Source organism: Asterias rubens, chromosome 6 (genome assembly GCF_902459465.1).
Source record: "Asterias rubens chromosome 6, eAstRub1.3, whole genome shotgun sequence".
Classification (NCBI taxonomy): Eukaryota; Metazoa; Echinodermata; class Asteroidea; order Forcipulatida; family Asteriidae; genus Asterias; species Asterias rubens.
Genome location: NC_047067.1, coordinates 20,484,794 through 20,512,212, shown reverse-complemented (window position 1 = coordinate 20,512,212; position 27,419 = coordinate 20,484,794). Strand labels below are relative to the sequence as shown.

The 27,419-nt window shown below is 40.0% G+C and overlaps 2 protein-coding genes across 2 annotated transcripts in view; one reads left to right on the top strand and one right to left on the bottom strand.

Moving 5' to 3' along the window:
- Positions 1–23,842, bottom strand: part of LOC117291908 (DNA replication ATP-dependent helicase/nuclease DNA2-like) — a 33,933-nt gene extending 10,091 nt beyond the window's left edge. Inside the window, exons 1-20 of the mRNA XM_033773913.1 lie at positions 23,453–23,842; positions 22,573–22,626; positions 21,822–22,311; positions 19,909–21,698; positions 19,234–19,376; positions 18,554–18,622; positions 18,233–18,394; positions 18,008–18,032; positions 17,690–17,752; positions 17,103–17,188; positions 16,413–16,541; positions 15,171–15,294; positions 14,725–14,823; positions 14,196–14,319; positions 13,774–13,933; positions 4,993–5,187; positions 3,752–3,865; positions 3,317–3,451; positions 2,650–2,766; positions 276–361 (exon numbers count right to left, since the gene is read on the bottom strand). Of these exons, the coding sequence (XP_033629804.1) occupies positions 276–361; positions 2,650–2,766; positions 3,317–3,451; positions 3,752–3,865; positions 4,993–5,187; positions 13,774–13,933; positions 14,196–14,319; positions 14,725–14,823; positions 15,171–15,294; positions 16,413–16,541; positions 17,103–17,188; positions 17,690–17,752; positions 18,008–18,032; positions 18,233–18,394; positions 18,554–18,622; positions 19,234–19,376; positions 19,909–21,698; positions 21,822–22,311; positions 22,573–22,626; positions 23,453–23,476 (4,189 nt within the window). The 5' untranslated portion in view covers positions 23,477–23,842. The remainder of the gene's footprint in view (positions 1–275; positions 362–2,649; positions 2,767–3,316; positions 3,452–3,751; positions 3,866–4,992; positions 5,188–13,773; positions 13,934–14,195; positions 14,320–14,724; positions 14,824–15,170; positions 15,295–16,412; positions 16,542–17,102; positions 17,189–17,689; positions 17,753–18,007; positions 18,033–18,232; positions 18,395–18,553; positions 18,623–19,233; positions 19,377–19,908; positions 21,699–21,821; positions 22,312–22,572; positions 22,627–23,452) is intronic.
- Positions 23,843–24,261: 419 nt separating this feature from the next.
- LOC117291410 lies at positions 24,262–27,326 on the top strand. Its single transcript, XM_033773063.1, has 7 exons — positions 24,262–24,375; positions 24,806–25,055; positions 25,290–25,373; positions 25,673–25,753; positions 25,959–26,435; positions 26,550–26,741; positions 27,257–27,326. Exons 2-7 carry the CDS (start codon positions 24,826–24,828, stop codon positions 27,282–27,284), a joined length of 1,092 nt encoding a protein of 363 aa, XP_033628954.1. The 5' UTR covers positions 24,262–24,375; positions 24,806–24,825; the 3' UTR covers positions 27,285–27,326.
- Positions 27,327–27,419: the final 93 nt, after the last annotated feature.

The window sequence follows — 27,419 nt, the reverse complement described above, 5'->3', positions numbered from 1 at the left end:
CAAAGACACAACCTATCCTGTCCTAGTGCTCTGGGCTTTACAAAGGACAAAGCAATAAGGGTAAAATGTATTGCTCAAGGACACATTGTGGCCAGCCAGGCCGGGATTCGAACCAACACTCTGTGAATGAAAGGACTTGCATTCGGTTTGCTAGACGGCTTGACTGAAAATACTTATGAATTCTAGGTACTGTAAAACCAACAGTCAATTGTGGGATTCGAACCCGCAATCTTGTTTGTGCATTGGTTATAAAATGGCCTGATATGGCAATTTACCTTTCTTCTTTGCAGATTCTGGCACTTGTGAATCGCTATCGAATTGTGGTTCATTCAGATCAACGACAAGCTTACAAAGTCTACAACTGAAAACAAGTTTTAAAAATACAATAAAATATAACCATAATCAAAATGTTTCTTTACAATTACATTAAGAGCGTAACATTGTTAGATTAACAATTTAGTTGCTCAAAAATCTGCACAAAACTTATTGATACAAAGTGGTCATATAAAAAGTGGTCTTGGCATTGAGTCTATGAGACACATTTGCAGGGCACCAAGGCCAAGAACAGACCAATGAAGCTATGAGAAACCTTTGCAGGGCACCAAGGCCAAGAACAGACCAATGAAGCTATGAGAAACCTTTGCAGGGCACCAAGGCGAAGAACAGACCAATGAAGCTATGAGAAACCTTTGCAGGGCACCAAGGCCAAGAACAGACCAATGAAGCTATGAGAAACCTTTGCAGGGCACCAAGGCCAAGAACAGACCAATGAAGCTATGAGAAACATTTGCAGGGCACCAAGGCCAAGAACAGACCAATGAAGCTATGAGAAACATTTGCAGGGCACCAAGGCCAAGAACAGACCAATGAAGCTATGAGAAACCTTTGCAGGGCACCAAGGCCAAGAACAGACCAATGAAGCTATGAGAAACCTTTGCAGGGCACCAAGGCCAAGAACAGACCAATGAAGCTATGAGAAACCTTTGCAGGGCACCAAGGCCAAGAACAGACCAATGAAGCTATGAGAAACATTTGCAGGGCACCAAGGCCAAGAACAGACCAATGAAGCTATGAGAAACATTTGCAGGGCACCAAGGCCAAGAACAGACCAATGAAGCTATGAGAAACCTTTGCAGGGCACCAAGGCCAAGAACAGACCAATGAAGCTATGAGACACATTTGCAGGGCACCAAGGCCAAGAACAGACCAATGAAGCTATGAGAAACCTTTGCAGGGCACCAAGGCCAAGAACAGACCAATGAAGCTATGAGACACATTTGCAGGGCACCAAGGCCAAGAACAGACCAATGAAGCTATGAGAAACATTTGCAGGGCACCAAGGCCAAGAACAGACCAATGAAGCTATGAGACACATTTGCAGGGCACCAAGGCCAAGAACAGACCAATGAAGCTATGAGAAACCTTTACAGGGCACCAAGGCCAAGAACAGACCAATGAAGCTATGAGACACATTTGCAGGGCACCAAGGCCAAGAACAGACCAATGAAGCTATGAGAAACCTTTGCAGGGCACCAAGGCCAAGAACAGACCAATGAAGCTATGAGAAACCTTTGCAGGGCACCAAGGCCAAGAACAGACCAATGAAGCTATGAGAAACCTTTGCAGGGCACCAAGGCCAAGAACAGACCAATGAAGCTATGAGAAACCTTTGCAGGGCACCAAGGCCAAGAACAGACCAATAAAGCTATGAGAAACCTTTGCAGGGCACCAAGGCCAAGAACAGACCAATGAAGCTATGAGAAACCTTTGCAGGGCACCAAGGCCAAGAACAGACCAATTAAGCTATGAGAAACCTTTGCAGGGCACCAAGGCCAAGAACAGACCAATAAAGCTATGAGAAACCTTTGCAGGGCACCAAGGCCAAGAACAGACCAATGAAGCTATGAGAAACCTTTGCAGGGCACCAAGGCCAAGAACAGACCAATTAAGCTATGAGAAACATTTGCAGGGCACCAAGGACAAGAACAGACCAATGAAGCTATGAGAAACATTTGCAGGGCACCAATGCCAAGAACAGACCAATGAAGCTATGAGAAACCTTTGCAGGGCACCAAGGCCAAGAACAGACCAATGAAGCTATGAGAAACCTTTGCAGGGCACCAAGGCCAAGAACAGACCAATCAAGCTATGAGAAACATTTGCAGGGCACCAAGGCCAAGAACAGACCAATGAAGCTATGAGAAACATTTGCAGGGCACCAAGGCCAAGAACAGACCAATGAAGCTATGAGAAACCTTTGCAGGGCACCAAGGCCAAGAACAGACCAATGAAGCTATGAGAAACCTTTGCAGGGCACCAAGGCCAAGAACAGACCAATGAAGCTATGAGAAACCTTTGCAGGGCACCAAGGCCAAGAACAGACCAATGAAGCTATGAGAAACATTTGCAGGGCACCAAGGCCAAGAACAGACCAATGAAGCTATGAGAAACATTTGCAGGGCACCAAGGCCAAGAACAGACCAATGAAGCTATGAGACACATTTGCAGGGCACCAAGGCCAAGAACAGACCAATGAAGCTAAGGCCTGAAAAACTATTTTAAAAAATGTTCTACTCTTTTAAGTACAGTAACTTTTCTTTGCCATTCTCAGGTTCAAAAAAATCCATTATCTTGTTATGAATAACTTACGCATTTTCATCGTTGTGCATTAATTTGGCTAAGTTAACAAGACTGGAAGCCATGTTGTTGTATGCGTCATCTTTGTCCATTCGATACACTGGCTTGCTTTGGGTCGATACCAACGGCCTAAAATGAATAGAAAAAAAAGATGATTGATAAAAAAATCAAACAAATCTAAGAATATGATTGAATTCGTTATTGTGTCCTCAATACAAAATAAAGATAATGGTCTGTTTGTTTTGTACACAGGTAAAAATATGTCCAAAATGATGTCATGGTTATGTCACACAATGTATTAGGGCAATAACTACATCTAAAGTATTGCAGGAAAAGTGAAAGCAGATGATCGGGCGCATACTTTTAGAGATATAGTGGTCTCCAGATCAACTGAATAAATATTCAAGTCAGCATAACTAAGTTAATTAATTCAAGATATTAAGCTGTTTATATTTTTATGACTTAGCTTTGAAATAATATCTAACTATTTCATATAATGCTAAGCAAGACTTTAGGGGAACAAAATGTGTGTACAAATCCTATTGGATTTTGGCAAAAGGAGAGAACAACAAGAAAAAAAACACACACCCCCCCCACACACAAAAAATAGCTAAATATCAACAACATTTATGATATAAGGAGTTTTGACTACTTGTAGCCCTCACAGCAAGAAAGTTACCTGTCTGATTTGATGGTGACTTCTTCAGATCCAATACTCTCAATAAAACCTGTACAGGTTGCAACTTTCCTTGTTTCTTCCACTGATACAGCAACACGATCACCCTGAGACACTTGGAAATCTAACATTGACCGACTGGAAAGATAGAACAAAATATTGCGTCAAATCCTGCAAACTGCGTATTGGTCTCGTCTAGGTCTTGGGATGATTCCCCCCAGCACGTTTCCTTCAGCGCAATCAAGAAAATTAAACATTCAAGTATTTTAGTCACAATCTTAGTCTTCCATTAATTTTAAAATGTCGATCAAATCAAGGAAAAAATTCCGCCAAATCACACCATAAGAACTTGAAACAATATCTGAAGAATCCAAATAATTTAAACTTCCTCAAACAACCAATTTTTTTTTTAAAATGTGATTTCTTGTCAGTGATTACCTCTGATGACCCAGTTGTCGTTTGAAGCTGATATGAAAAGACTCTTGAGTCTTATTGTGTTTACATCCAGCTAGCTGAAGGCTACTCAAGCAATTGCCACCTCCCCTCTCCTCCCTAAAATTGTAAACAAACAACAACATCTTAAAAATGTGAAGAAAATAACCCGCAAGCCCAAACCATCTCAAATCCTCTTCAGGATGTTGTATGATAGCAGAGGATTGAGGACTGTAAGCCAAAATAGGAATTGTTTATCACTGGGCCAGGCATACCAATCTTGCCCAAGTCCAAACATGTTGGCGTTGAGGGACCAGAGAGTCATTGAGGATTTAGGATAGAAAGTAAGACATTGTTTAAGTTACTTTGCTCTAAAATTAAATACTTAGTGTGCACAGAATTCGTAAAATGTAAACCCAAAGCAACTGTTAAATAAAGTGTGATTTGCGCTTCAGTCACCAGTGGTTTTTCATTTCAAAATAATTTGGTATAGCAAGAAGACTTCCAATATAAGGAAGTTAGAATTACAAGTAGCAATTCTTGCATTGACTTCACCATTAGGCATTAGCTGCATACAAAGTCCCTACATTTTGGGATCAACAAGGACAAGGTGACGTGAACCAGAGGAAATTAGAAATATGAAGTTTGAAATGAAATATGTGAATATTTTTCTCTCTGACAACCTCTCCCCATTAATAATAAATACATGGTAAGTGGAAGGTACTCTGCAACATTTACTGTAGCGAGACAGAGTGTCTGCACAACTTACCATTATTAAATATTTATGGCCTCTGTACATGGACACTATAGCAAATGAATAGGAGACTTTAGTACCAAGCGTTTCATGTTAAGCATGAGTGAATGGGCTATTAAATATTCACAGCAACCACTAAGTGGTTAAAGATGAAAGTACTGGCATTTTCACTGCCACACATTTTGCCTGAATTTTTGTTGATACTTGCAGATGACATCAACAAATATTTCACTTGATTTTTCTAATAATGCACACCTGCAATGATCAATTGCAATTTGTTATAAACATAAGCCCACAAATTTTTGCAAGAACTTTTGCTCTTTGTACCTTGTCAATCTGTAATAATGATATCATGTGGTGAATGCATCTGCAAAATACACAGAGTTATACACATAGTTACTCCACCCTACAAATCCTGACAGTTAAATGGTTTGGAATGGTTAGGTCATCTCGCATAGCATGGAGGGTTGTAAAAGGATTCTGGTTACCATACCTCTCCAGAGCATCTGTACACCATATGTGTTTAGTCTGGTTTCTCTTCTCAGAGGCAATATTCTCCAGTGCACAGAGTAAATGCCAATGTTTGAAATACTCAGCATGCGCAGAAGACAAGTGATTAATCTGTTCAGCAAAGAAGTGGCGCCCTGTTTCACTCAGATCAGAGACCAAGCCTTGATCCGACTCAATCCTGAGAAGCAAAAAAAAAAAATTAACAAATTAATGAAATATTAAGCATGAGCAGAGGACAAGTGATTAATCTGTGCAGCCAAAAAAAAAAGCCAAATAAACATATGAAATTAATCTCAAAATGCGAACACTTGAACCCTTCGGTTCTCCTGAAGAAAAAACAACAACCTTGAATTAAAAAAATGAGCTGCTCTACTAAGCAAAGTCTGAAATGTTGACATTGTCAGGTGTAGTTATTAATGTTGATACTGCGTGAGTTTATGGAGTTGTGAAACCAACAAAAGTTAATCAATAACCAGGACAAAATTACAAAAAAGCAATCTGCAGGAAGTCAGACACATACTAATCACTCCTTCAGTTATTGCCTAATTAAGTCACATTTATAGTACAAATCAGACGCAAACAAAGCTAGATGGTTTTGGGTTTGCATGCACATTGTGTTATGTGCTGTACCTTGTTAATTTGTTATTAGCATTCAAGTTCTATTCCAAAGTGCAATGCTGCAAATTACGCATCAAGCATTACCGACATTGCTTGGCAGCTTCAAAATGTTACAGAACATTGTTGAACAGCAATATACTACGATTGTTTGGTTCGCCACATAAAGCTATGTATCTCGCAAGACTTTTAGTGGTTGGGGTTTTCTGTGTAATGTCCAGTCGGGTAGTGGTCAATGTAATTGGCTCTACAGGCTGTCCGTATGAATGGAGGCAGTTTGGTCAATCCTGCTACAAGATGGTCAACGATACACCTCTCAACTGGTTTCAAGCCCGTCAGGTATGCCTTGATGCTGGAGGGGACCTGGCAATACCAAACTCAAAAATGGAAAATGAGTTCATATGGAAAATGCAATTGGACATATTGAAAGGTTACAGCCTACCCAAAAACATGTGGTTGGGTTGCACTTATGGCATAGAGGCAACTCGGAAGTGGAAATGTTATGGTGACGATCGAACCGAGTACCAGAATTGGGAGCTTGGAAAACAGTTGATAAATGGAACATGTTCGACCATTCGGAAACACTCTGGATACTGGGGCAGCACTAACTGCTCTACAGTTAAGAAACGTGTTCTTTGTGAGCTTAGCAGAAACAAGTGCCTTGCCCCTCTTCGGTGCTTCAGTAAAACCACCAAGGATCTGAATCATCCATACTGTCTGCTCGGCCACATCTTCAAGGAAACCATCATCCAAAACCCCATACAGTGCTGCCTGGCTTGCTCCAAGGATCCCAACTGCCGCTCCTTTAACCTGTCTGGGAAGATGTGCCAACTCAACAATGCTACCATCTCACAGGTTGATGCTAATAAGAAGAGTGGGATGGAGAACTGTGTCTACTATGAATATGAGTTAATGTAACTCAGTTAGGTCATTACAGATTCGCATAGAAGTGATAACAATTACAAAGATAGGTCTAAGAAGAAACTCTGACATTAACCAAAAGCAAAGCAAACTTCCTTTCCAAAGTCATAAGACTTGAAAAATATTGCTAGATACATGTACTTGGGAACTTCTTGAAGACAATCATTTGTCATCATAAGATATGAGGGGAAGACAAAATTCTTCTCAACATTGTGTGTATTGGCATGGTAAGCCTAAATCTTGCTGTTTAGACGGTTACCGGCTTCTGTTTATTCTATTTAATTATAGAGTTATCTAAGCTCTGAATGTTTGTATTCTGCTCTGTAAGAATATATTTCAAGTTGCAGCACTTTTGTTGTCCATTTATTGCTAATTTAAACCTAACTGAGGAAGGAGGTGAAATAAGTCAACCTTTTGGGTTTAATAAAAATCAGTTTAATGCTTGTTACTGAACACAGTGTAACAGTTTGACATATCAAATTGCAAAAGTTAGCAACAGAGTAAAGTACCGCCTTGACAAACACATTGTAAAACATCCATAATAGCTACTGCAAATGTCAGAAAAGGCAAACCAGAGCAATATGCAGAACGTCATTGTCTCTACTATGAAGAAACAAGCAAGTCAATTAATTGTTTTTGTTCACCTCTCGTCTTGAACCAATAAAGTTAGCACCCATCTCAATACATGTATTTTGTTCCAATGTCAATTATGTATCCCCCTTTAATGCATTTTAACATGCCTGTTACTTTGTGAAATCGTCATCATCATCTCTTGCTTTGAGATGATTATTTTGAGATTTGCATACTGCGCCATTGCCACTGTGCTTTTAAAAGAGCCAAAGCCGCGCCTTCCAAGTCTAGTGATCATACTGCTTTTACATGCTATCCGCTGGGATTATAGAGTGATGGGGCTTCAGATGAAGATTAACCAAGTACTCATTTAAAGACCCATTAAATTATTGAGGAACGCCTTAGTATAAAAAGTGCGTCTATCACACAAAGCCATGTGGATTGTCACAAAACTCGCTATGACTGCATATAACTTACCTCCCATTACATGTATAGTTGAGGAGGACACTTTGCAATTACACAGTGTAAAGATGCAATTTCAAGTACATTTTACTTGTTTTTGTGCTGAATTTATGCCAGAAACATCTAGCAGAAATTTTGATATTTCAGAAACACATACCAGATAAAAGGAACTTTTATGCATTTAATTTAATGCAGTTGCATCCAGACGCTATGGCTCTAAATGTGACTGCTATTTTGGTGGGTGTATTTTTGTGCCTAATCATCATTCAAGCTGTAACAGGATGCCCTTCTGGTTGGAGGCAGTTCGGACAATCCTGCTACATGATGGTCACTGATACACCAGCCAACTGGGATGAGGCACGTCAGGCATGCCTGGGTTTAGAAAGTGATCTCGCCGTACCAAACTCAAAGTCTGAAAATGACTTTATCTGGAACTTACAGCAGGAACTGATACCAGCAGATACCACTCCACATAACTTGTGGCTTGGCTGCAGGTATGATAAGAAAACCAGTGACAATTGGCAGTTTGTGGATAGTTTTAAGAACGACTACAAAAATATCCCAAATCACCAGCTGGAGAACGGGTGTTGTTGCATGCAATATAAATCTGGAGATTGGGTTTTAAGAAGCTGTAACTGGAGTAGAAATATACTGTGTGAGCAAAAGATGTGCACCCTACCACTACACTGCTTTGCTGTTACTCGTCAAGCCACACCCTACTGTCTGCTCGGCCACACCTTCAAGGAAACCATCATCAAGAACCCCATACAGTGCTGCCTGGCTTGCTCCAAGGATCCCAACTGCCACTCCTTCAACCTGTCTGGGAAGATGTGCCAACTCAACAACGTCACCATCTCACAGGTTGGTGCTCACAAGAAGAGTATTATGGAGAACTGTGTCTACTATGAATATGAGTGAGTAACAAAACTCTGGACAGGGAATCTTAAATTTTACAACTTAAACAGGAGGAACTTGGTTTCCGATCAAGTCAGAAACAAGAGGAGAAAAGAGTGGACCATAAATCATTACTTGATGATCAGATTTCTTGCTAGTTTTATTTGGCCATGGAGTTCATGTGTGAAGTAATTATCAAGTGCCGCTCCTTCAACCTGTATAGGAAGATGTGCCAGCTCAATGATGCCACCATCGCCCAGGTTCAAGCCGACAGTAACTGTATCTATTATGAATTTAGATATCATCCTCATCCAGCAACTGTTAGATAGATGTTTATAACAAAAGACTCATTCATTTCTCAAGTGGAGATTTAAAAAATCTACATGCGTTCATCCAAGACGTCCTCCCAAACCCATAAGATGTATTTCAAGACTGTTAAAATATTGAGGACTGATTGATTTAAAATCTGAAGTAAACAAATCTTCATTTTCAAAGGGTGAATGTTTATGAGAAAAACCATTCCCAAAAACAAAAAGCACCTTGCGAGATCGTGTCCTTTACAGACTCTCTATTTTAATGAACTATAAATTGAGTATTGATGAAACAGCTTTCCGTCCCGTCAAACAAAAAAAGCTAATCAATGAAATCTAAAGCCAACAGTTAAACAAAATCTCCTTAAAGGGTTTTGATTCAGTATTAGATTTGATGGCCATCAGACCACAATAACCTCACAAGTAAGGTTTGAAGTAATTGGTTTAGGCAGTCAACACCAAGCATTCACAAGTAAGGTTTGAAGTAATTGGTTTAGGCAGTCAACACCAAGCATCCAGGGATGAGTGAAATTATTTATTGATCTTAGACCTCAGAGTGGTTTTTCTCAGACCTGCAATAATGATGAAATATTGATCTTTTTCATGGTTTCATATCAAACACATTAAATGGCAAGTTGGTATAGACCTGCTCTAAGTCTGTCAGTACCAAACTAGATGAATGACGAATAAGGTGTAACAATTTGACCAGATTTAGAGGAAGTAATCATTTTCTCAATGGCACAATACAACAAGAACCTACTCATGCTACTGATACTGGGCAGTATCTCAGTAGTATACACTCTTACTTTCTGCTCAAATGGGTGGACCAGATATGATCAATCTTGCTATGCAGTGCCCAATTCAACATCCATGTACACCTGGGCAAATGCTCGTCAACTGTGCATGGATATGGACGCTGACTTAGTGGTCGTCAACTCCCAAAGCGAGAACAATTTCATTTGGACTATGCAGAGAGACCATTTTCCGGCGGACAAAGCTCAGAACATATGGCTAGGATGCACTAATCCTATTGGGGCAGCAGGATGGCAATGCTCGGACGAGAAAGACATGGAGTACAGTAACTTCATTCAAAGTAATGAAGTATTGAGTGAAAAAGAACTTACATGGCGGGAAGATAGGTGTTTGACGATGACCTACAGCATTGCTGGGTGGGGAACTCCTGCCTGTGATGATAAAAAACATGTCTTGTGTGAGCAAAAGCTGTGCCCCAGAGCTCCGTTTCGCTGTTTCCAAGTCCCAACAATAGATTCTACTCACCAAGAACAACACTACTGTCTGACTGGCCACGCCTTAAAGAAAATCCACATCCAAAACCCCATACAGTGCTGCCTCGCCTGCTCCAAGGATCCCAACTGCCGCTCCTTCAACCTGACATGGAAGACGTGTCTACTCAACAATGCTACCATCTCACAGGTTGATCATGACAAGTACACAATAAGTAGAGAGAATTGTGTCTACTACGAGTATGAGTGAGTGAAAAAAAAACATTTCTGTGATAAACTTGTAATCTTATTGTCAGACTCTCTTCTCTCAATAACGTGGTGAGAGTTATCCCTGACAAAATTATCTCTAAATTTAGATAATAGCATTTCCACCTTTTGGTAACCCCTGGGGTCTTAGATTCCAAGGAGCTTTGGGAAACAGTACCCTCAGTGCTAGAGAAGTAGATTAAAATAAAATGTTTTGAAGTTGTAAACAGTTGTGTACATGAGTTTGAACAAATGTGTATCACATAAACTTATACTCCAAACACCTTCATGAAATTTAATCATGAAAAGAAAAGACAATAAGTAGTATAAACAGGCATGTGAGTAACTATCCATTTTGTACAAAGAAAACGAAGAAAAAAGAAAAAACCAAAACCCCAAAAGAGGAAATCATGACTGTATAAAGGTGTACAAATAACAATATACATAGCAATGAAAAATGAAATAAACAAGTTATTTAAGAAGATGCCATAGCAACACTAGGATATTATATACAGCCAATTGTAATTTGAGAAATGGCGCCTTAGTAATTCATTGGTTGTTATGGTAACACTTAAAAGAGATAAATGAGCACTCAAAAATAATCCACCTGGACCTTGAGTTGAGCGTTGACAATTAAAAATATATAGAGTTAATTTCCTACTGATGCAAAAACAGTCCAGTCTCCGACAGTGAAACATCACAATCTCAATCCCTGTCCGAGCTGGAACAACTTAATACCAGTTTTTGTTCGACAGTGACGCAGTTAAACTACAAAGCTATGTTTTTTTCTTGGATGATGCTTATAATAGTTGGCCATTTACAAATTAATGTGATTGGGTCACCAGGATGTCCGTATGGATGGCATGAATTCAGTCAATCCTGTTATGAAATGGTAACGGACACGAGGCTGGACTGGTATGCTGCCCGTCAGCGATGTCTCAATGCTGGAAGCGACCTCGTAGTACCAAACTCAAAGTCTGAAAACGAGTTCATTTGGAATTTGACTAAAGAACTTATAAAGGAAACAGTCCCGGGAAAGAATATCTGGTTGGGATGTACATACAATGGTGGTCACTGGACTTGCATCAACCCAAATAAATACAACAATCAAAATTCCAAAGTAAACGGCAGTGCTTTTGGCTGTGCTGTATTAATGTACAAACTAGGTGAGTGGAATTTTGTTGAATGCTCTCCACCGTCTTTGAGACTATTCTTATGTGAACGCAAAAGATGTACTCAACCAGTGCGCTGTTTTACTCTAACCACTGATCCTTATCAAGCCACACCCTACTGTCTGCTTGGCCACACCTTCAAGGAAACCATCATCCAAAACCCCATACAGTGCTGCCTGGCTTGCTCCAAGGATCCCAACTGCCACTCCTTCAACCTGTCTGGGAAGATGTGCCAACTCAACAATGTCACCATCTCACAGGTTGATGGTGATAAGAAGAGTGTGATGGAGAACTGTGTCTACTATGAGTACGAGTGAGTAACACAACTCTGGACAGGGAATCTTAAACTTTACAGCGATAAATCATTATTTGATGATCGGATTTCTGGATTGTTTTACCTTGCATGGAATACATGTGTGAAGTAATTATCAAGCACGATTATTGCTATGTAATTATTTGTAGAACAGACAAATAAAATTATCTGAGGTAACTATAACTCATTGTTGTCATGGTCCTATAAGAAGACAAAAAAACAATTTCTTATAAGTCACTGAAATGGGATTCAACCCGACCTTTCCTGACTCAAATTCGAGGGAAAAACCCACAATACTGCAGCGCTCGTAGCTCATAAAGCTGTACTGGACCAGAATTTGTTTTACGATATCAGAATCAAAATGCGTTGAACATGCATTTAGAGAAGATTGATCTCATTTGTCATGTGTGATTGCACTTTGATACTCAACAGAACTGAAAGTATAAATTTATTAGATTAAAGGTCAACATTTATTCATGAAGACATTTACAAAAATGAGGTATTGTTAATGAATTAAAAAGATTCAAACACCACCGGGCCTTTCCAGTGGTTTACTAACTCAACATTAAGGTCACTGACCTTGAGCCGGTGGTCCAGTGTAAAATTTCAAAGACTGTGTCCGCTATCAGTGGTTAAACCCATTGTAACCTTTTGCAATCTGTATCTGACCTGTTGTCATTGGCCTTGTCACATGATTAACCCGATACACCTAGAATTTGGCTTTGTCTAATTATACAGAAAATCAAGGCTGGATTATGGCAATTGACTGGCCTTAAAAAGGTCAGTCCAGTGAGACTTTAACAACCAATTGTAGATGCAAACGGATGATCGATTGGATGTGACGATAAGGTACAAACGTCTTGGCAAGATTGTATCCAAAATGCACATAAAAACACAAATAAAAAATTAAAGCCTGAATCAATGATTGCAATTAGATGAGTTATGTACGTGCGTTCTCTGCTAAGCAGCAGCATTTAGTTTTTCTTACAGAGTGATCAGGGCCCAATTTCATGAAGCCTGAAAGCACAAAAAACTTGCTTAGCACAGAACAGTATTGCTCAGCAGAAACAGGTTACCAACCAAAATTACCTAAGTTTGAATTGTTGTAGCTGGTGCTCGACTTAATTTCTGCTTAGCAAAGAATATTCTGCTTAACAGCTTCATTTAATTGGGCCTTGCAGTTTGCTAGCAAGTGACTAATGTCATTACAACCCCTGCTACTATGACAACATATCAATTGAAGCACACAACGACCACCGCAGTTTCCTTGTAAAATAATTGTTCAGCCTGTTCAATATATTTTTTGCAACACACACAGTTTATATCTGAACTTCTTTATGTTAATAGTGAATGTGATTGATGTGTGACGTTGTAGATCCATTAAAGCATGGAAAAATAGTGTTCTAAAGCAATGTCTAAAAGTGCCTTAAGAAATGCCTGTTAGTATTAATAGTTAAAATGGCAGAAAATAAACATTTCTTGATATCATTTCAAGTTTCAAATATATCTTGATTTTAGTGTCACTTGTTGCATTAAAACAATCTGTTGTGATCACATTCATTGTTTTAGGTTGTTTTCATTCCAGTAACTATTTAGTTGTCTGTGAATCACATCAATGCTGTTATTGGAGTTAGAATTCTCTATCATTAATAATACAGGCCTGGAACTTCATCTTTGAGAGGGCAAGGCCATTATCATTTTGCACAGGACCCTCCCAATGGAAAATCATGAAGGTCTATGGGAAACTTTTCAAGGGGCACCGAGGCCAAGACCAAGAGAGGCAATGGCCTCTGTGGCCTGCGTGTATTTCCAAGCCTGCAATAAATCATTCTGACTTTACAATAAACATTTCTCTTCTAAAATTAAATCTTCCTCTTTGTTAAATGCACAATGAAAAAATCGCAGCAGCACGTCTAATCGTCCCAAAAAATCACATGACCTCTGTAGCAGTTTGTTTCCCATCGCGTAAGAATCAACTAAAGACAAAATTAGCGCATAATATTTTGCAAGTCTTACCCTTGAAGAAGTGAGCAGCTCACCCTATGAGCGCAGTGCCCACAAGTAAAGCTGTCTTCAATGGGGTCTGGGAGTTTCGGTAACGTCCATCCACCATCATTCGACAACTTGGCTCGAAGGGATAGATAATAGGCAAGCTGGTTCCGAAGATGAATAAGCTCTGATCAAAGGACAAGAATAAAAAGAATTAAGAGAAAAAAATATAAAAAAGAAGAATTCCCCCTTGATGCCTCCCCAACCTCCCTCCCCATGCCTCCCCCTCCTCATTCAGCATCTCCTGAATGAGGAGGGAGGGAGGCCACTACCCAGGCCCCCTTACCTTCCACCGCTTGGCCATCCCCTCAAACCCTCAGCCACTCCCCATCTACCCCCTTGGCCACCCCCCCCCCCCCCCCCGCCTGCAACTCCCCCATCTTACTGACCTCTTTTATCCATGTGTGTAGCAGGGACGGCCATCATTGCTCCAGTCTTAAGATAGAGTAACATCCCAAGATCACTGGATGCACCACTGTGGATGTCTCCTAGCATCAGACTGTACAACACCAACTACAATATTAAGAAAAGCTTTTACTCAGTTAAATTTGCTCGATTTTTGGTTAAGACTTGGTACCAACAAACAATCTTTTGGTTGTTACACATGAGCAGATAAAGTCAATGTTTTCTCTGAAAGAATCTGTAAGATATTTTAAGCTAACATTTTAGCCTATTAACTATCAGCTTCATAATCACAAGAAAACTTATGGTTGTCTAATTACAACACACAAGAACAGGACCAATATGGCTGCAATTCCAAATTTTGTCTGACAACAAATGTTATTGTACTTGCAAAAAAGAGAAAATGGCCAACATCACTCAACTTTTTCCTGTTTATTCTGTTTTCAAGTAGGAGGATAAACACTCTCAGACAAAGAATAATCCTAAATGAATTGATGAAAGTTTGCAATTTCATACCTGGCTTCTGTGCTCGATGGAGTTTGTCTGACGACCAGTCTTGAGCTCCAGAGGGACTGTCATCTGATGTTTGGATCCTTGAGATCGTTGTGGATGTATCTGTAAGGAATTCATTTCAATCGACTCTTTAAAGCATCAGAAAGTGTTCACATGCAATTCAATTTTGTCTTTTAGTTGCAAACAATAAAGTAATTTTTAAAGCAAAATTTGGGCCTAATGCCTGATTCATACTTTCTGCGAATGCAAATGGGATACAAACTTTGACGACACACATTCGCAACAAATAATTTGCAACAGTTGGCTTGTGCCAAACTTCTGTGGAACATTCTCAGTGTAAACAGAGCTGTGGCGTCAAAATTTGTATTACATAAATAAATAAGACACACCCTCTGCATCACTCCACCAGTAGTTCAGCGCAGTCTCGTACCCTACCTCTTTTTACCTACCTTTACTTCTACTGTCAGGTCCACCTTCCCCTTTGTCCCCCATCGTGGAGACCAGACTGTTTCCTCAATATCTTGAATGCGAGAAACGCAGACGTTAAATTTCTGGGTCTGATTCAAACCAGGCCTGAGAAGGAAAACAATGTCAAGTCAAAATTCACATGGCTGTACAAAGTGAACTGTTACTTTATTACCGCAGTGTTTTTAAACGCCCCTGTGATAAAGTAATAGTTTTTTAAAAGATTGTTCACTAAATGTAAATTCTTTCGAACTTATTTACCTTTGGGTCTTTGGTGAAGCAACCCCCCCCCTCCTGTCCCGCCCACCACATGTTACATCAACCATTAGCAGCAGGTCACAGTTTGACAATCAATTTACAATTTACCCACAGCTTAGAACATAGGGGTACATTTTGGCGGTCATAACCAAAAACTGTTTGGGTTGAACTTGTTTGATCACTGGCCATTGACTGTGTCGGTTGAACTTGTTTGATCACTGGCCATTGACCGTGTCGGTTGAACTTGTTTGATCACTGGCCATTGACCGTGTCGGTTGAACTTGTTTGATCACTGGCCATTGACCGTGTCGGTTGAACTTGTTTGATCACTGGCCATTGACCGTGTCGGTTGAACTTGTTTGATCACTGGCCATTGACCGTGTCGGTTGAACTTGTTTGATCACTGGCCATTGACCGTGTCGGTTGAACTTGTTTGATCACTGGCCATTGACCGTGTCGGTTGAACTTGTTTGATCACTGGCCATTGACCGTGTCGGTTGAACTTGTTTGATCACTGGCCATTGACCGTGTCGGTTGAACTTGTTTGATCACTGGCCATTGACCGTGTCGGTTGAACTTGTTTGATCACTGGCCATTGACCGTGTCGGTTGAACTTGTTTGATCACTGGCCATTGACCGTGTCGGTTGAACTTGTTTGATCACTGGCCATTGACCGTGTCGGTTGAACTTGTTTGATCACTGGCCATTGACCGTGTCGGTTGAACTTGTTTGATCACTGGCCATTGACCGTGTCGGTTGAACTTGTTTGATCACTGGCCATTGACCGTAACAGTTGAACTTGTTTGATCACTGGCCATTGACCATAACAGTTATTGGTTATCGCCGCAAATCTGAACCCCAGATAATAAGTGTACTTCAGAATTAACCCCCTCCCCTACCCCATCCTAAAATTAAAATAGGAAAAGTCTACAACATATCTTGGATCTTGAGACAAGTGAGCATATTACATTTTGATATCGACCGTTGCACTCTGTTTGGGATGAGGTTGAAGGAATCTGGCAGCCCATCTCTTCATTGTTCCAACGTACTCCTGAGCATCTTGAAGAACGTTCTGCTCCGTCATTCCAATAGCATACCTGAAACAACAAATCCAGCAATGATCAATACCCCCATCCACTCCTGAGATGCGTCTTATTTCTCTAGAATCAAAATTCTATAATCAGCAGCCAACTTTATATAGTTTCAGAAGTACACATATACGCCCAGCTAAGAAAAATATTGCTGCTAAGCAGGTTACCAGTTAAAATCATGATATAATAAGGGGTTTGTGACTGGGTACAATGTTTTGCTTAGCAGTTCTTTCAAAGGAGTGGAATAGCTAGGATATTTCATCGACCGGGTATTTCATCAAACCAGACTATCTAGCGAGTCGGTCTTGCTGATTAAAAATTAACAATAAAGATAAAAGATTAGTTCTCTACTGTGCGACTAGAGTTTTTCTTCAGCAATTTGATTTCCTTCCACTGAAAACACCAAATGCTCTCAATATCTGGCCGTGATCAGAGGTAAAATTATATGGGTCAATGTGGCTAGCAGCCACAGGCGTTTTTATATGCCTGGGTAGCTATGTCATTCACAATTCAGCTTCTTAGCTGAGAATAAAAAACAAATTATTAATTGATATTTATAACACTTACATGTCTATGAGGTATGGCAGCCGGTGAGAAACCTTGTCTACAACTTTCAGAAGATTTTCTTCACAGAAATTCTTTGTTTCTACAGCCTAAAGCGAAATTCAAGAAAAGAAAATAACTTGAAGACTTAGCAAAGTTAATCAGTGAATTGTTTGCCATCAAAAGAACACATACTGCTAATGAACAATCTATTGAAACTTTCAGACAGCCATTGCAGAAGAGAAAATAATGTTGTTGTCTAATAATATATATTTATGTTTATGGAATGCCCCTCATCAACTTACAAGATGTCAATCTGTTGAATCTATTAAATTTGTTGCATTACCTGCTGCTAAAATATAGAATTCAAACTGCATCCCTTCAACCACAGGGCTAGCTCGATGGCCTAGTGGTAAGACATCTGCCATGCAAAGGTCATTAGGTTTGAATCCTACCCAAGGTATTTGCCCATGTTTTGTTGTACAGAACTCAGGAAAGTATATAGTGCTTAAAATATTGGTGCAGTTGAAAAAATAAACTGGAAATAAACTCAGAAGGGTAGCTTTGTTCCATTTTTAAAGAATCTCACAAGTGATGACACTTGAACCTACCTTGTCAAACACTTCATGGAGCATTGTACCAAGCAACATTGGTTTACTGGCACAGTCCAATCCCTGTATTAAAGAAGATCAACAACCACACACAGTCAATACCAAAGGAATCATTTGAATAAAAAGTGCCAATACACAGTCAAGAACAGTGTTAACTATGATGTTCTCCTCTGAGGTTACCTAGAATGGACTCTTCTCATTTCCTAATGAGTTTTGAAAGCTTTTTGTGAAGTTCACTTGAAGCTAAGAACCAAAATAAACAATGTGAACTCCACATCAAATAAGAACCCTCAGCAATGACTGTATTTTCATACTCACTTTGAATTTGTCACTCAGCAACGACCTAAAATAAGTAGAAAAAAAAATTACACAATTAATTATTATTATAAATTTCTGGTAATGATAAGAAGGATGCCTCATAAGTAAACCTAAACAATTCCTGAGCCATCCCATTCAAGATATCACAATAATGAGTTTTGTCAACATTCCAGAACAATAAAACAAAAGGTCAAACTGATTTGAAAAGAGGGGATTAGTCGTTACCTTCTCATACAACGGATACTCCTTGACACATTGGTCCCTGTGAGTAAAAGATCAGGATGAACAACCAAGAAATTCTTCTGCTGGTCTACGGTGCACATTCCTGAGGAGTCAAACTTCCCATGAACGGCCACGACGTCTCCTTCATGAAGGAGTGTATTGAACCTGCAGAATGTAACATCAGTATTTGACTACATCGGAATAAATTTGATGTTGAAAAACAGACGGACAGACGGACTGATAGATAAACAGACAGATAGGAAACAAATAAGAAATACAAAAGAATTTGACAGAAATGTATAAGAAAAAGGTTGCAATATTTACCATGAACCTGTCAGCTTACATGACTTCTGTTTGTGCTCAGTCAGACACATCAACTGTATCAGTTTCTCACTACAGGAGAAGAAATAATAAAGAATTATTTTACCTTCCTGTGAACAAGTTCAATGCAATCCACCAACCCCTTTCCCATCCTACCAAAAACAGCCAGTGCAATTTAAAACAGTGGATTTAAATTGACACATCTGAAGATCAGGGTCAATAGTACTTCTGTTTGTAAGTGTGAAATAATTCCACTGTAATAATAACAATAATAAAACAACAGTAAGCCACACCCCCATCATACAAACTGGCTCCACTGATTATGAAAACTTATAGGAATTGCATTGAGCTAGTTTTTCGTGGATGATTTATGCAAGAAAAGTTTAACAATCAGACTCAGGCTTTACATAATATAAGACTGAGCTCTTCTCAGAACTAACATTTTCCATCAAAAGAAATACCTTTTATTGAAAGTGGTTGTTGGTTACACACAAATGTATGCCAGCTTTGGAATGGGAAAAAGCGGAGCGTACAGCAGATACATTCGTGTGACATAATGATTTACCAATAAGATACGGTCATTATTATACATCTATTTCTCCAATGTCATGGAAGAATGAAACCAAATGAAGAATGTAGGAAAACAGAAAGAAAACATAAATAAAATGAGGAGTTGTTCTAACCTTCCAGTATGTTGGATGCCAATCACTTTGTAGCGATTCAAGTCAACCGGCAGGGAAATCTCCTTTTGCTGTGATGAGCTTTTAAATGGTGAGAGAAGACTGAAATCTCTTGTCACCTTAGTCTCCAGGCTCTCCAGTTTCGCCTTCATAAAAAAAAAACATTAAATCACAATACACATTAAAGTTGGATCTTTTATTAATTCAGACTGGTCCCCTGTCTTTTAGGTACTGGCTAACAGAACCAGTGGTTTCATTAGATACAATGATTTCATTGGATAAACATGCAGTGACGTAAGCTTTCCATATCTGTGTTTTGATTGGTCCGAAGTTAGATCTCTTATTTATTCATCTCACCTGCAGTAATAGGAAACTTTTGAACACTAGACGGCAGTAGACATACCATTGTTTCCAGAGTGTTGAGCATTTAATACCAAGAACAATGGATTTACCTGGTAAGTCTGCTGCCACCGCTCCCAAAAGTCTCACATTGCTTTTGCCATGGTTTACTTTGTAAAGCTCTGAAACTAATTCATATTTTCACAATGAGTAGCAGTTAATTGCTGGTCTATAAAGAAGTTACTCAAAGAACAACGAAAATCTTTGTCGTCGCATTTGAATTAACAAGCTTGAAAGTAAAACTCAATTATTTTCCAGAATTATAAACGGTTTCTTTACCTCAGACATGCCATCATTTCCAAGGTTGTCCATATCCATTGCGGCCAAAAGAGAATCATCGAGTTCTCCATCCCATAATTCATCAGCTCCATGACTTGGCTCACTGCCAATGTTTGGCTGTGAGCTGCTGTCTCTGACCCCATCTGTAGGACCACTAAAGGAAAAGCCCTTTAAATCCAAGACCGAGTCTTCAGTGGGGAGACTGGCACACTTGGCTTTGTTTATCTTCTTGTCTGATGCTGTTGGTTTAACTTCATCAGATTCCTGTCTTGAATTCTGTTTCCTCATATTAGAAGATTCGGCCCCTGTATAAATCTCAACGTTGGTTTTGTCTGTGAGTTTCTGAGGACTTGTGCTACTTCTTGAGGGTGACAAATCAACTTTGCCATAGAGATTCTCTTTTTCTTCTTGAAAAAGCGATTTTTTGACAGAAGAGCCGATATGCTCAGTATTCCTGTTTGGGGGACATCCGCTTGAATCTTTTACGGTACTTGATAGTGGCGACTTTATCGTTTCAGACAATGACTCTATGGTTTGTTTAGCATCACTGGTGTAGAGCCGCTTTGCATAGGGTGAGCTCCCCTTAGTAGGAGATCTCTTCCGCATATTTAACTTACTTTGAGTCGCTGTTGTTGATTGGCTCTTACTTTGTTGATTTAATCCCATCGACTTCAGTTTGATTTTGGACGGTTTCACTGCAAAAGGATTCTTAATCTTTTTCTTGGTGGCTGAAGCAAATAAATCCTCTTCTAAAGAAACACTGCTTGGGATGAAAGTATCAACATCGCTTTCATCTTCCGCTGAAGAGACAGAATTTAAATCATCTGTGTTTTTATCTACAATTGGTAAGGTCGTGCTTTCATCATGTTCATGCTGTATGGTGTTTTTTGCAGGGCTTGGGCCTAATTTAATGTTGCGGCTGTTTTTACGGAAGGTCCTTGAGAGCTTTGAAGATGGCCTTCGAGCATGGAACACCTGTCTCTCCCCTAAGGAACCACTCTTTGTTTTCAATCTGGAAGGAATCTTCTTGTCAGAGTTGATAGGCAGAGATGATGCTAATGATGAATACTCCTGAAGCATCTCTTCTAACGGATCCATAGTTTGTTTTATGTTATCTTTTAGATCCAATCCAGTAGTAGGTGGCCCTGCAGTTAGGCCAACGTTCTGCTTTTCTGTTTGAGGTACAATCGCAGAGAACTCTGCCTCAGAAATATTTCTAGCAGGATAACTGTCGCTGGAGTCTTGGATTGCATCACTGGTATTAATGTTTGATTTTTGCTCTTTGTTCAGTGATGTGCTGACAGGATTTGCTTCAACTGTAATAGGATTACATTCAGTTTCACAGAGAGTGCCTGGAGTCCGACTGATTCCTAACGGAAGCTGTGGATGAGTTGTCAGTCTCTTACCTCCTTTTGGGGTATGGGTTGAGGATTCAGCAAATTCTTGCAGCATCTCTTCAAGTAAGTCAGTCCCTTCATCCTCAAGACAGGATTTCTTGTTTTTCTTAAGTGATTTCAATGACGTAATCTTGTCAGTTCTGCTGGAAAATCTTTCTGCATTTTGGAAGTCGGGTTTATGGCTGAGCTTCTTTGAGTTGCTGTCATTTCTGAGGCGGCTGATGGATTTATTACGTTGTTGTGGATGACCAGCACTGGTTGGTGTTTCAGGAACAAAGATCGAGAATGGAGACTTGAGGTTTCTGTTAGGTGTCAAATCGTCGTCTGGTAGAGGAGTAGAAATCTTGTGTGCTTTCTTGGAATTGAGAACTGCCTCAGGAGTTTCTGGGATGACTGTTTGGAAAAAAGAACATTTATTTCAGAAACTGATAGCAAAATCAAAGCGTCAAATATCAATGTTTTTTTGTTATTTTAAAGGAAACGGTAAACAAAAATACTTAGTTTCTTTTAACTAACCTGTAATTTGAGACCCTTGACTTCCTTGATTGAGATCATTGGTGTTGTCATGGAAACTACTAGCCTGGGCATTGTGGCTGTTGTTATTTCCCTTGGCATCTTGGCCTAACTTGGTTTTAGACACCTGTACCAGGCTTACATTTGATGGTTGCCGAAGTTCAATATTTTTGGAAGCACTGTGAGAAGTGTAATTGACTTTTCTTGGGGGAGTTTCCAGTAACGTCTTGTGAACTTTAGAGAGAGTTGTTTTCCCTTTGTGGTTTCCTCTATGACTGCCAAAATGTCTCTCTTTGCTTTGATGGCAGCCTTTGGATGATGTGAGTTTAAGATTGGGGCTATTAGGGCTCTTTGATGTCTTCTGTGCTTGGAAATCAGATGAGTCGTCTGTGCTTTTTAGCAAACTATGTAAAGATTTGGAGGTGGCTGGAGGAGCAATGGTTCTTGCACCAGGCTGAACTTGAGTAAACAGTTTAGACTGCCCACCTGGAGGCTGGAAACAAAATAATTTCGGTTATTGCAGTGCAAAATATGTAACAAAGGATTCTTTGCATATTTAATGGTAAGCAGAGCCATGAAATTGGGCCTCGATAGATACTCAATACGTGCTTGATAGGCGTGGAATGAGATAGATGCATGCTGGTCTAGTTAGCCATGCACCTTATTCAAGAGTTAGCGCTTGCACAATGGGTAAAATGTCTGTATGTGTGGTATGTGCCTGCTTGAGAAGTGATAGCCTTTATTTTGAACTCACCTTTTTTGCAAAGAAACAGTTCAGGGTTTTCTGCCCTTTGATGTTACCAACAGTCTGCAATGAAGAAAGAACAAATTGAGGGTTTATACATCTTTAATTAACCCAAAATAATTTAATTCCGATTGCCATGATCTTAAATTGTCTCTTTGTGCTCAACCAGTTAAAGATAGATACCAGCAGCTGACTTGTCTTTCTCGCTCTATGCTTTGAATTTTGCTTAGTGTTAAGGTTGCATAACTGACAAACTTTCAGGACAGTTGGAAAAGTTTCCGTATGGCGCCACCACTTTTTCATTCGATATGAAATAATATAGTATCTAATTTACCTAAATGAGATATCCCTTTTTGTAAAAATGAGTGAAAAGGTGGTGGCGCCATACGGAAAGTCATCCGGACAGTTTGATGGAGTCATGACAGTGACATGACAGTTTCTGCAAAACAGTGTTTTTTTATGCGGTGTAGAAGAGAGGAACTACTGTGGACTTCACTTTGCTGAAAATCAAATCTCCTCTCCGTTGACCAGACATGCCAAGGACCAAGGTAGAAATGGCACTTCTTGTTTAATATAAATTTGTCATTTCATAAAATAAATTAAAAAAATGAGCACTGAAACTGAATGGTAGGCCTAGCCTAGCCTTCTATTATACTTAACTTTGCAAGGTAGGCCTACTGAATATATTGTTAATATTAATAAGGCCATAACTATGAACCCCTAAATAATACAATTTAATTTATACTACAGTACACACACTCACACTTCAATTTAGATTGCATGGCGATCAAAATTACGTGAGCCAAAATGTCAAATTTACACACTGACTCAGTAACTGTGCATTCCGAGAAACACATACGGAACAGAAGTAAAGACATCGTTCACCAACCTCTGATTTCTTTGTCTTGCCCATGTTCAGGATCTTTCCATCTTTAATTCTGACTAAGATTGGTCATCAACATTCAACACCAGTCACCAGGAAAACTTATTGAGATGTGAAGACATCGTTCATGTCATTCTTGGTCCGTGATGTCTGATGGTACGTGTATTTACCGCAGCACGAAGTTGACATCGAGAAAGTCAGTTACAAAAAATGGATCGATATTTTTATCCAAATTCATCAATTCTACCGCCGGTTCTGTATTTTTCTTGTTCTTAAAAACTTTGGATAAATCAATGCAACCAGAAATTGTCAATGTTTAGTATTTGTAACGTCTAAAAAATGTCAAAAAATTGACGTGAATTTGGTGCAAAATCTGCAAGTGCAAGTGAACATCAAAAATCCCCGCGGTTTGAGAAATAGTGCTGTCGCCCTCAAGTGTTCAAAAATGTTCAGTTAAATTTCCTCTATTCCAGTGCGTAACTGGTCAATGTGAGTTATTATAACGAGGGGTTCGACAACATTATGAAGACGAAGTTGCAATGAAGCTCGGGGGCGGGGCGCGGGACGGTGTAACTGGTGGGTGGGGGATGCACCCAATGACGGGATAATAATTATTGGTAAGGAGCTTCAGTAAGTAAGCCTCTAACTAAGTCAAATTCATCTCTCGGTTGAGTTTTGTATCGATAGATGAAGGTGGACCTCGGTCCTCACATCATCACTAGACAACACACTCGGACGTACCTCGGAGGACGCATCACCATAACATCAAGATGATGATGATGATGATTGATAGAAGCATGCGCGCGTCTTCGCAGATGCGCGCGTTTTGTTGCGCGTCGGCCACCGCGGGTATTATCTCAACAAGTGTTCAGAGAAGAACTAGAGCTCATCATAACACATTGATTCTACCACCAGTAACAAAACGACAGGTAAGACTCCTGAGATAATTCCCAAAAGTGCATCTTGATTTTTGTTTTTGTGGGGGAGAATGATGGGGCGGGGTCACAAACTTCGTTGCAGCTGAAGATAGCATTTAGCTCATTATTGACGATGTCAACATTACCCTTTGAATTTGATTTAAAGTTTCCTCCATAGAATTTGCATTTATTTGGTTCTTTTGTACTTACTTGGTTTTTGTTTTGTGGGGTGTGGCCACTGGGTGTGGCCCTTCGGTGGTGGCATCCCATAGAGGCCAATCAAACAAACCTAGTAGTATCACTAGGCATATCACTGGTTATCAAACTAACACTTATCGATGACAAAATAATTTTAAGTTTCATCTCCACTTTTTCCAGGGGGTGTTACAATATTCACTTTGTTTTTACTTCCTAATCATTCTTGTTGTGACATTCTGAACAGTTTTAACAATATCTCCTGCAATGAAAGACTACGAAGACAGCAATGAAAGTGAGATTGAAGGTCTTGGAGTGGTACCAGGGCCAAACATCACCACAGCTGATTTCAGTCACGGCGCTTCCAGATTCCATAGGTATCCTTATCTACACACGCGCACTGCAGACGATGTGGTTATTCTATTCGTCATCATTGCGTCAGTTATTGGTGTGGCATCAGCGATTGCTTTGATGTTTGGATTGTGGCAATCGAGAAGGTAGATCCGTCAATCTATACATTATGTATAATAAGTGGAGCTTGTTAATGGAGACCATAGTGATGTTCAGTTATGGTTCAGGGGAACTTGCCAAGACCCGGATGGAAGGTTGGGGATGTGTGTAATGATGCAGTATTCTGGACAACCTGGAAAAGGTCTGTCACATCATTGAACATCCAGCTGTTTATGAATTATTGGTGCTCATGTCATTCTTTGCAACTTGTTCTCTTCCAGACAACACAGGCGTCTTGCAAAGGTTGTGGAAATGGACTCCGATGATTTCCTCCTTTACGCCAGAGTAGCTCAGAAAGAGGATAGGTAGGCTTGGAAATTCACTCTGTTTTCACCTTACTCATCATTGAATCCATTTTATAACCTATGTCACAGACGCCACAGGACCACTGTCGGAGTGGTAGCTACCGTTGAAGGCACCATGACTCAGCGTATCAGTGTGGCGCAGATTCTGTGTCCCCCCCCCCCCCCCCACATATGGCGAATTGTGCACAAACTTCGCCTGATAGATTTCCTTGGGACACCGGCAATAAGCCCATTCATAACCTACAGTGATTTTTTAATTGTTCTTTTTAATGTTTTATAACTTTGTTTTATGTCACCAGCTCTACGCCCTGCAGAACCAGTATTCCTTGTCAGATGCCTGGGATTGGAGGAAATAGCATGACGTCATATATTGCACCCGGGTAAAAAGTGTTGATCATTTTATAAACATTAACCTAATCAGCTGAGCTCTACAAACTAAGTTTTGGGACTGTGACCTTTACATCCCTTTTAAGATAGAACCTTTCCAATCTGGAGCTTGTGAAAGCAGCCCAAATCTACAGCCAGAATTACGAACAAAATGACAGTTATAATCACCAAATGCACAACAGGATGATAGTGAATTCGAACATTTTTCAGGTATGTCAGCATTGTACAGCTAACCCATCCAGCAAAAGAACAAAATCCAAAACGAAAGCCGCACAGGAGTGTTGAAAGAAAGGCGCGTACTGATGAAAACAAGTCAATGTACAATCCATCAGATGGAAATCTCCCAAAGTCAACCACAAGTGCACCGGCGATACTGAGCGGTCTTTGGCAACAGCGCCACCTCTTGACGGGACGAGGGGATACCCTCGTGGACTCTTTCACCAATCTGAAAAAGCCCGCCTGGCAGCACAGGGTTCGCACCTCCCTATCGGACACAGCTCAAATGATCAACAGGCCTGGCAGTGGCCAATCATTGGAGAGTATTTGTCAGGAGTGTGGCTCAGGCTCGACGTCATTGGCTGGCGGTGGAAAGTTCCCCAGGAATATTTCTTGTCGCTTGTGTCGACAGAGAGCAGGGATTCGAGATGTCACTATTTCAGCCAAGACAAACTACAGGTAGGGCCTAGTTAAGTTCATACAAGCTGAACCCACTTCAATTACAGAACTTGAGTCCACCGCTGTAGACCACTATGTGGTAGTAAATTTACTAAATTGTCCTTGATCCATCAGCATTGCCGGACAGCAGGGCGTCTCACCTACCCAGCCTCAATCAGTAGAACCATCAATCACCACACCCTCTCACCACTCACCAGGAAGACCAAAGTTGTCTACATTCCAAGACAGGAGAAGGAAGTCTTGCACAGCAGAGATACGAGCTCAATTAGATCCATTCAGGACCATGGTTACTCTATCAAGCTCCAGGTATAAGTTAATCACGTCATCTCGGTTATTATCTTCTCTCATCAATGCCTTTAAAGGTCTTACCTCACGACTAGATATAGGTCTTGACACAACATTTTTTCAAACGAGGCTTTTTTGTTTTAAAAGTTTATAGAGGAGACTAGTTTCTGGCCAGAAACCAATCCAGACCAAGTACTTTTAAGTGTTTAACTCTGTATTTATTAGGCCCACTTTTTCTGTGGTAAGGTCTATCCCATTTTGAACGTTGTAACTTTTTACTGGTGCAATTTTATGTGAGAAATAAGGCCAAAGGAATTTCCCACGCAGTGACAATAAAGTTGTATTGTGTTGTATTGTATTGTATTGTATTGTCACTTCCAGCGACCAATTTGTTCGAGTTCAGAGTTTTTCTATCTAATCTTGGTCAGTCCTGCTAATCATAAAACATTCATTTTGTGTTATCCCCCAATTTCAATGCAAAGAACTGCACTAAAATCATGCCTAAACAATGTTTTCAAATTACTTCTTTATTCCAGTGAGGATTCGACGAGCGACAGTGACTGAATTATGAGACATGAAACAGCCGTTGGTCTAATACATCTTGCCTCCCATAGAGTTATGTCCCCCAAAGCTAATGGCAAAATAATGAGTGGTTACCTAATAAGTCTCCGTAATAATGTCTCCAATTGAATTTCAAAA

Bases quoted from the DNA above. Each gene is read 5' to 3' on its own strand.
- LOC117291410 (XM_033773063.1), top strand. From the start codon at position 24,826: ATGAAAGACTACGAAGACAGCAATGAAAGTGAGATTGAAGGTCTTGGA. The intron at 25,056-25,289 runs GTAGATCCGTCA...GTTCTCTTCCAG, and splicing joins GGATTGTGGCAATCGAGAAG to ACAACACAGGCGTCTTGCAA. The intron at 25,374-25,672 runs GTAGGCTTGGAA...TTATGTCACCAG, and splicing joins GTAGCTCAGAAAGAGGATAG to CTCTACGCCCTGCAGAACCA.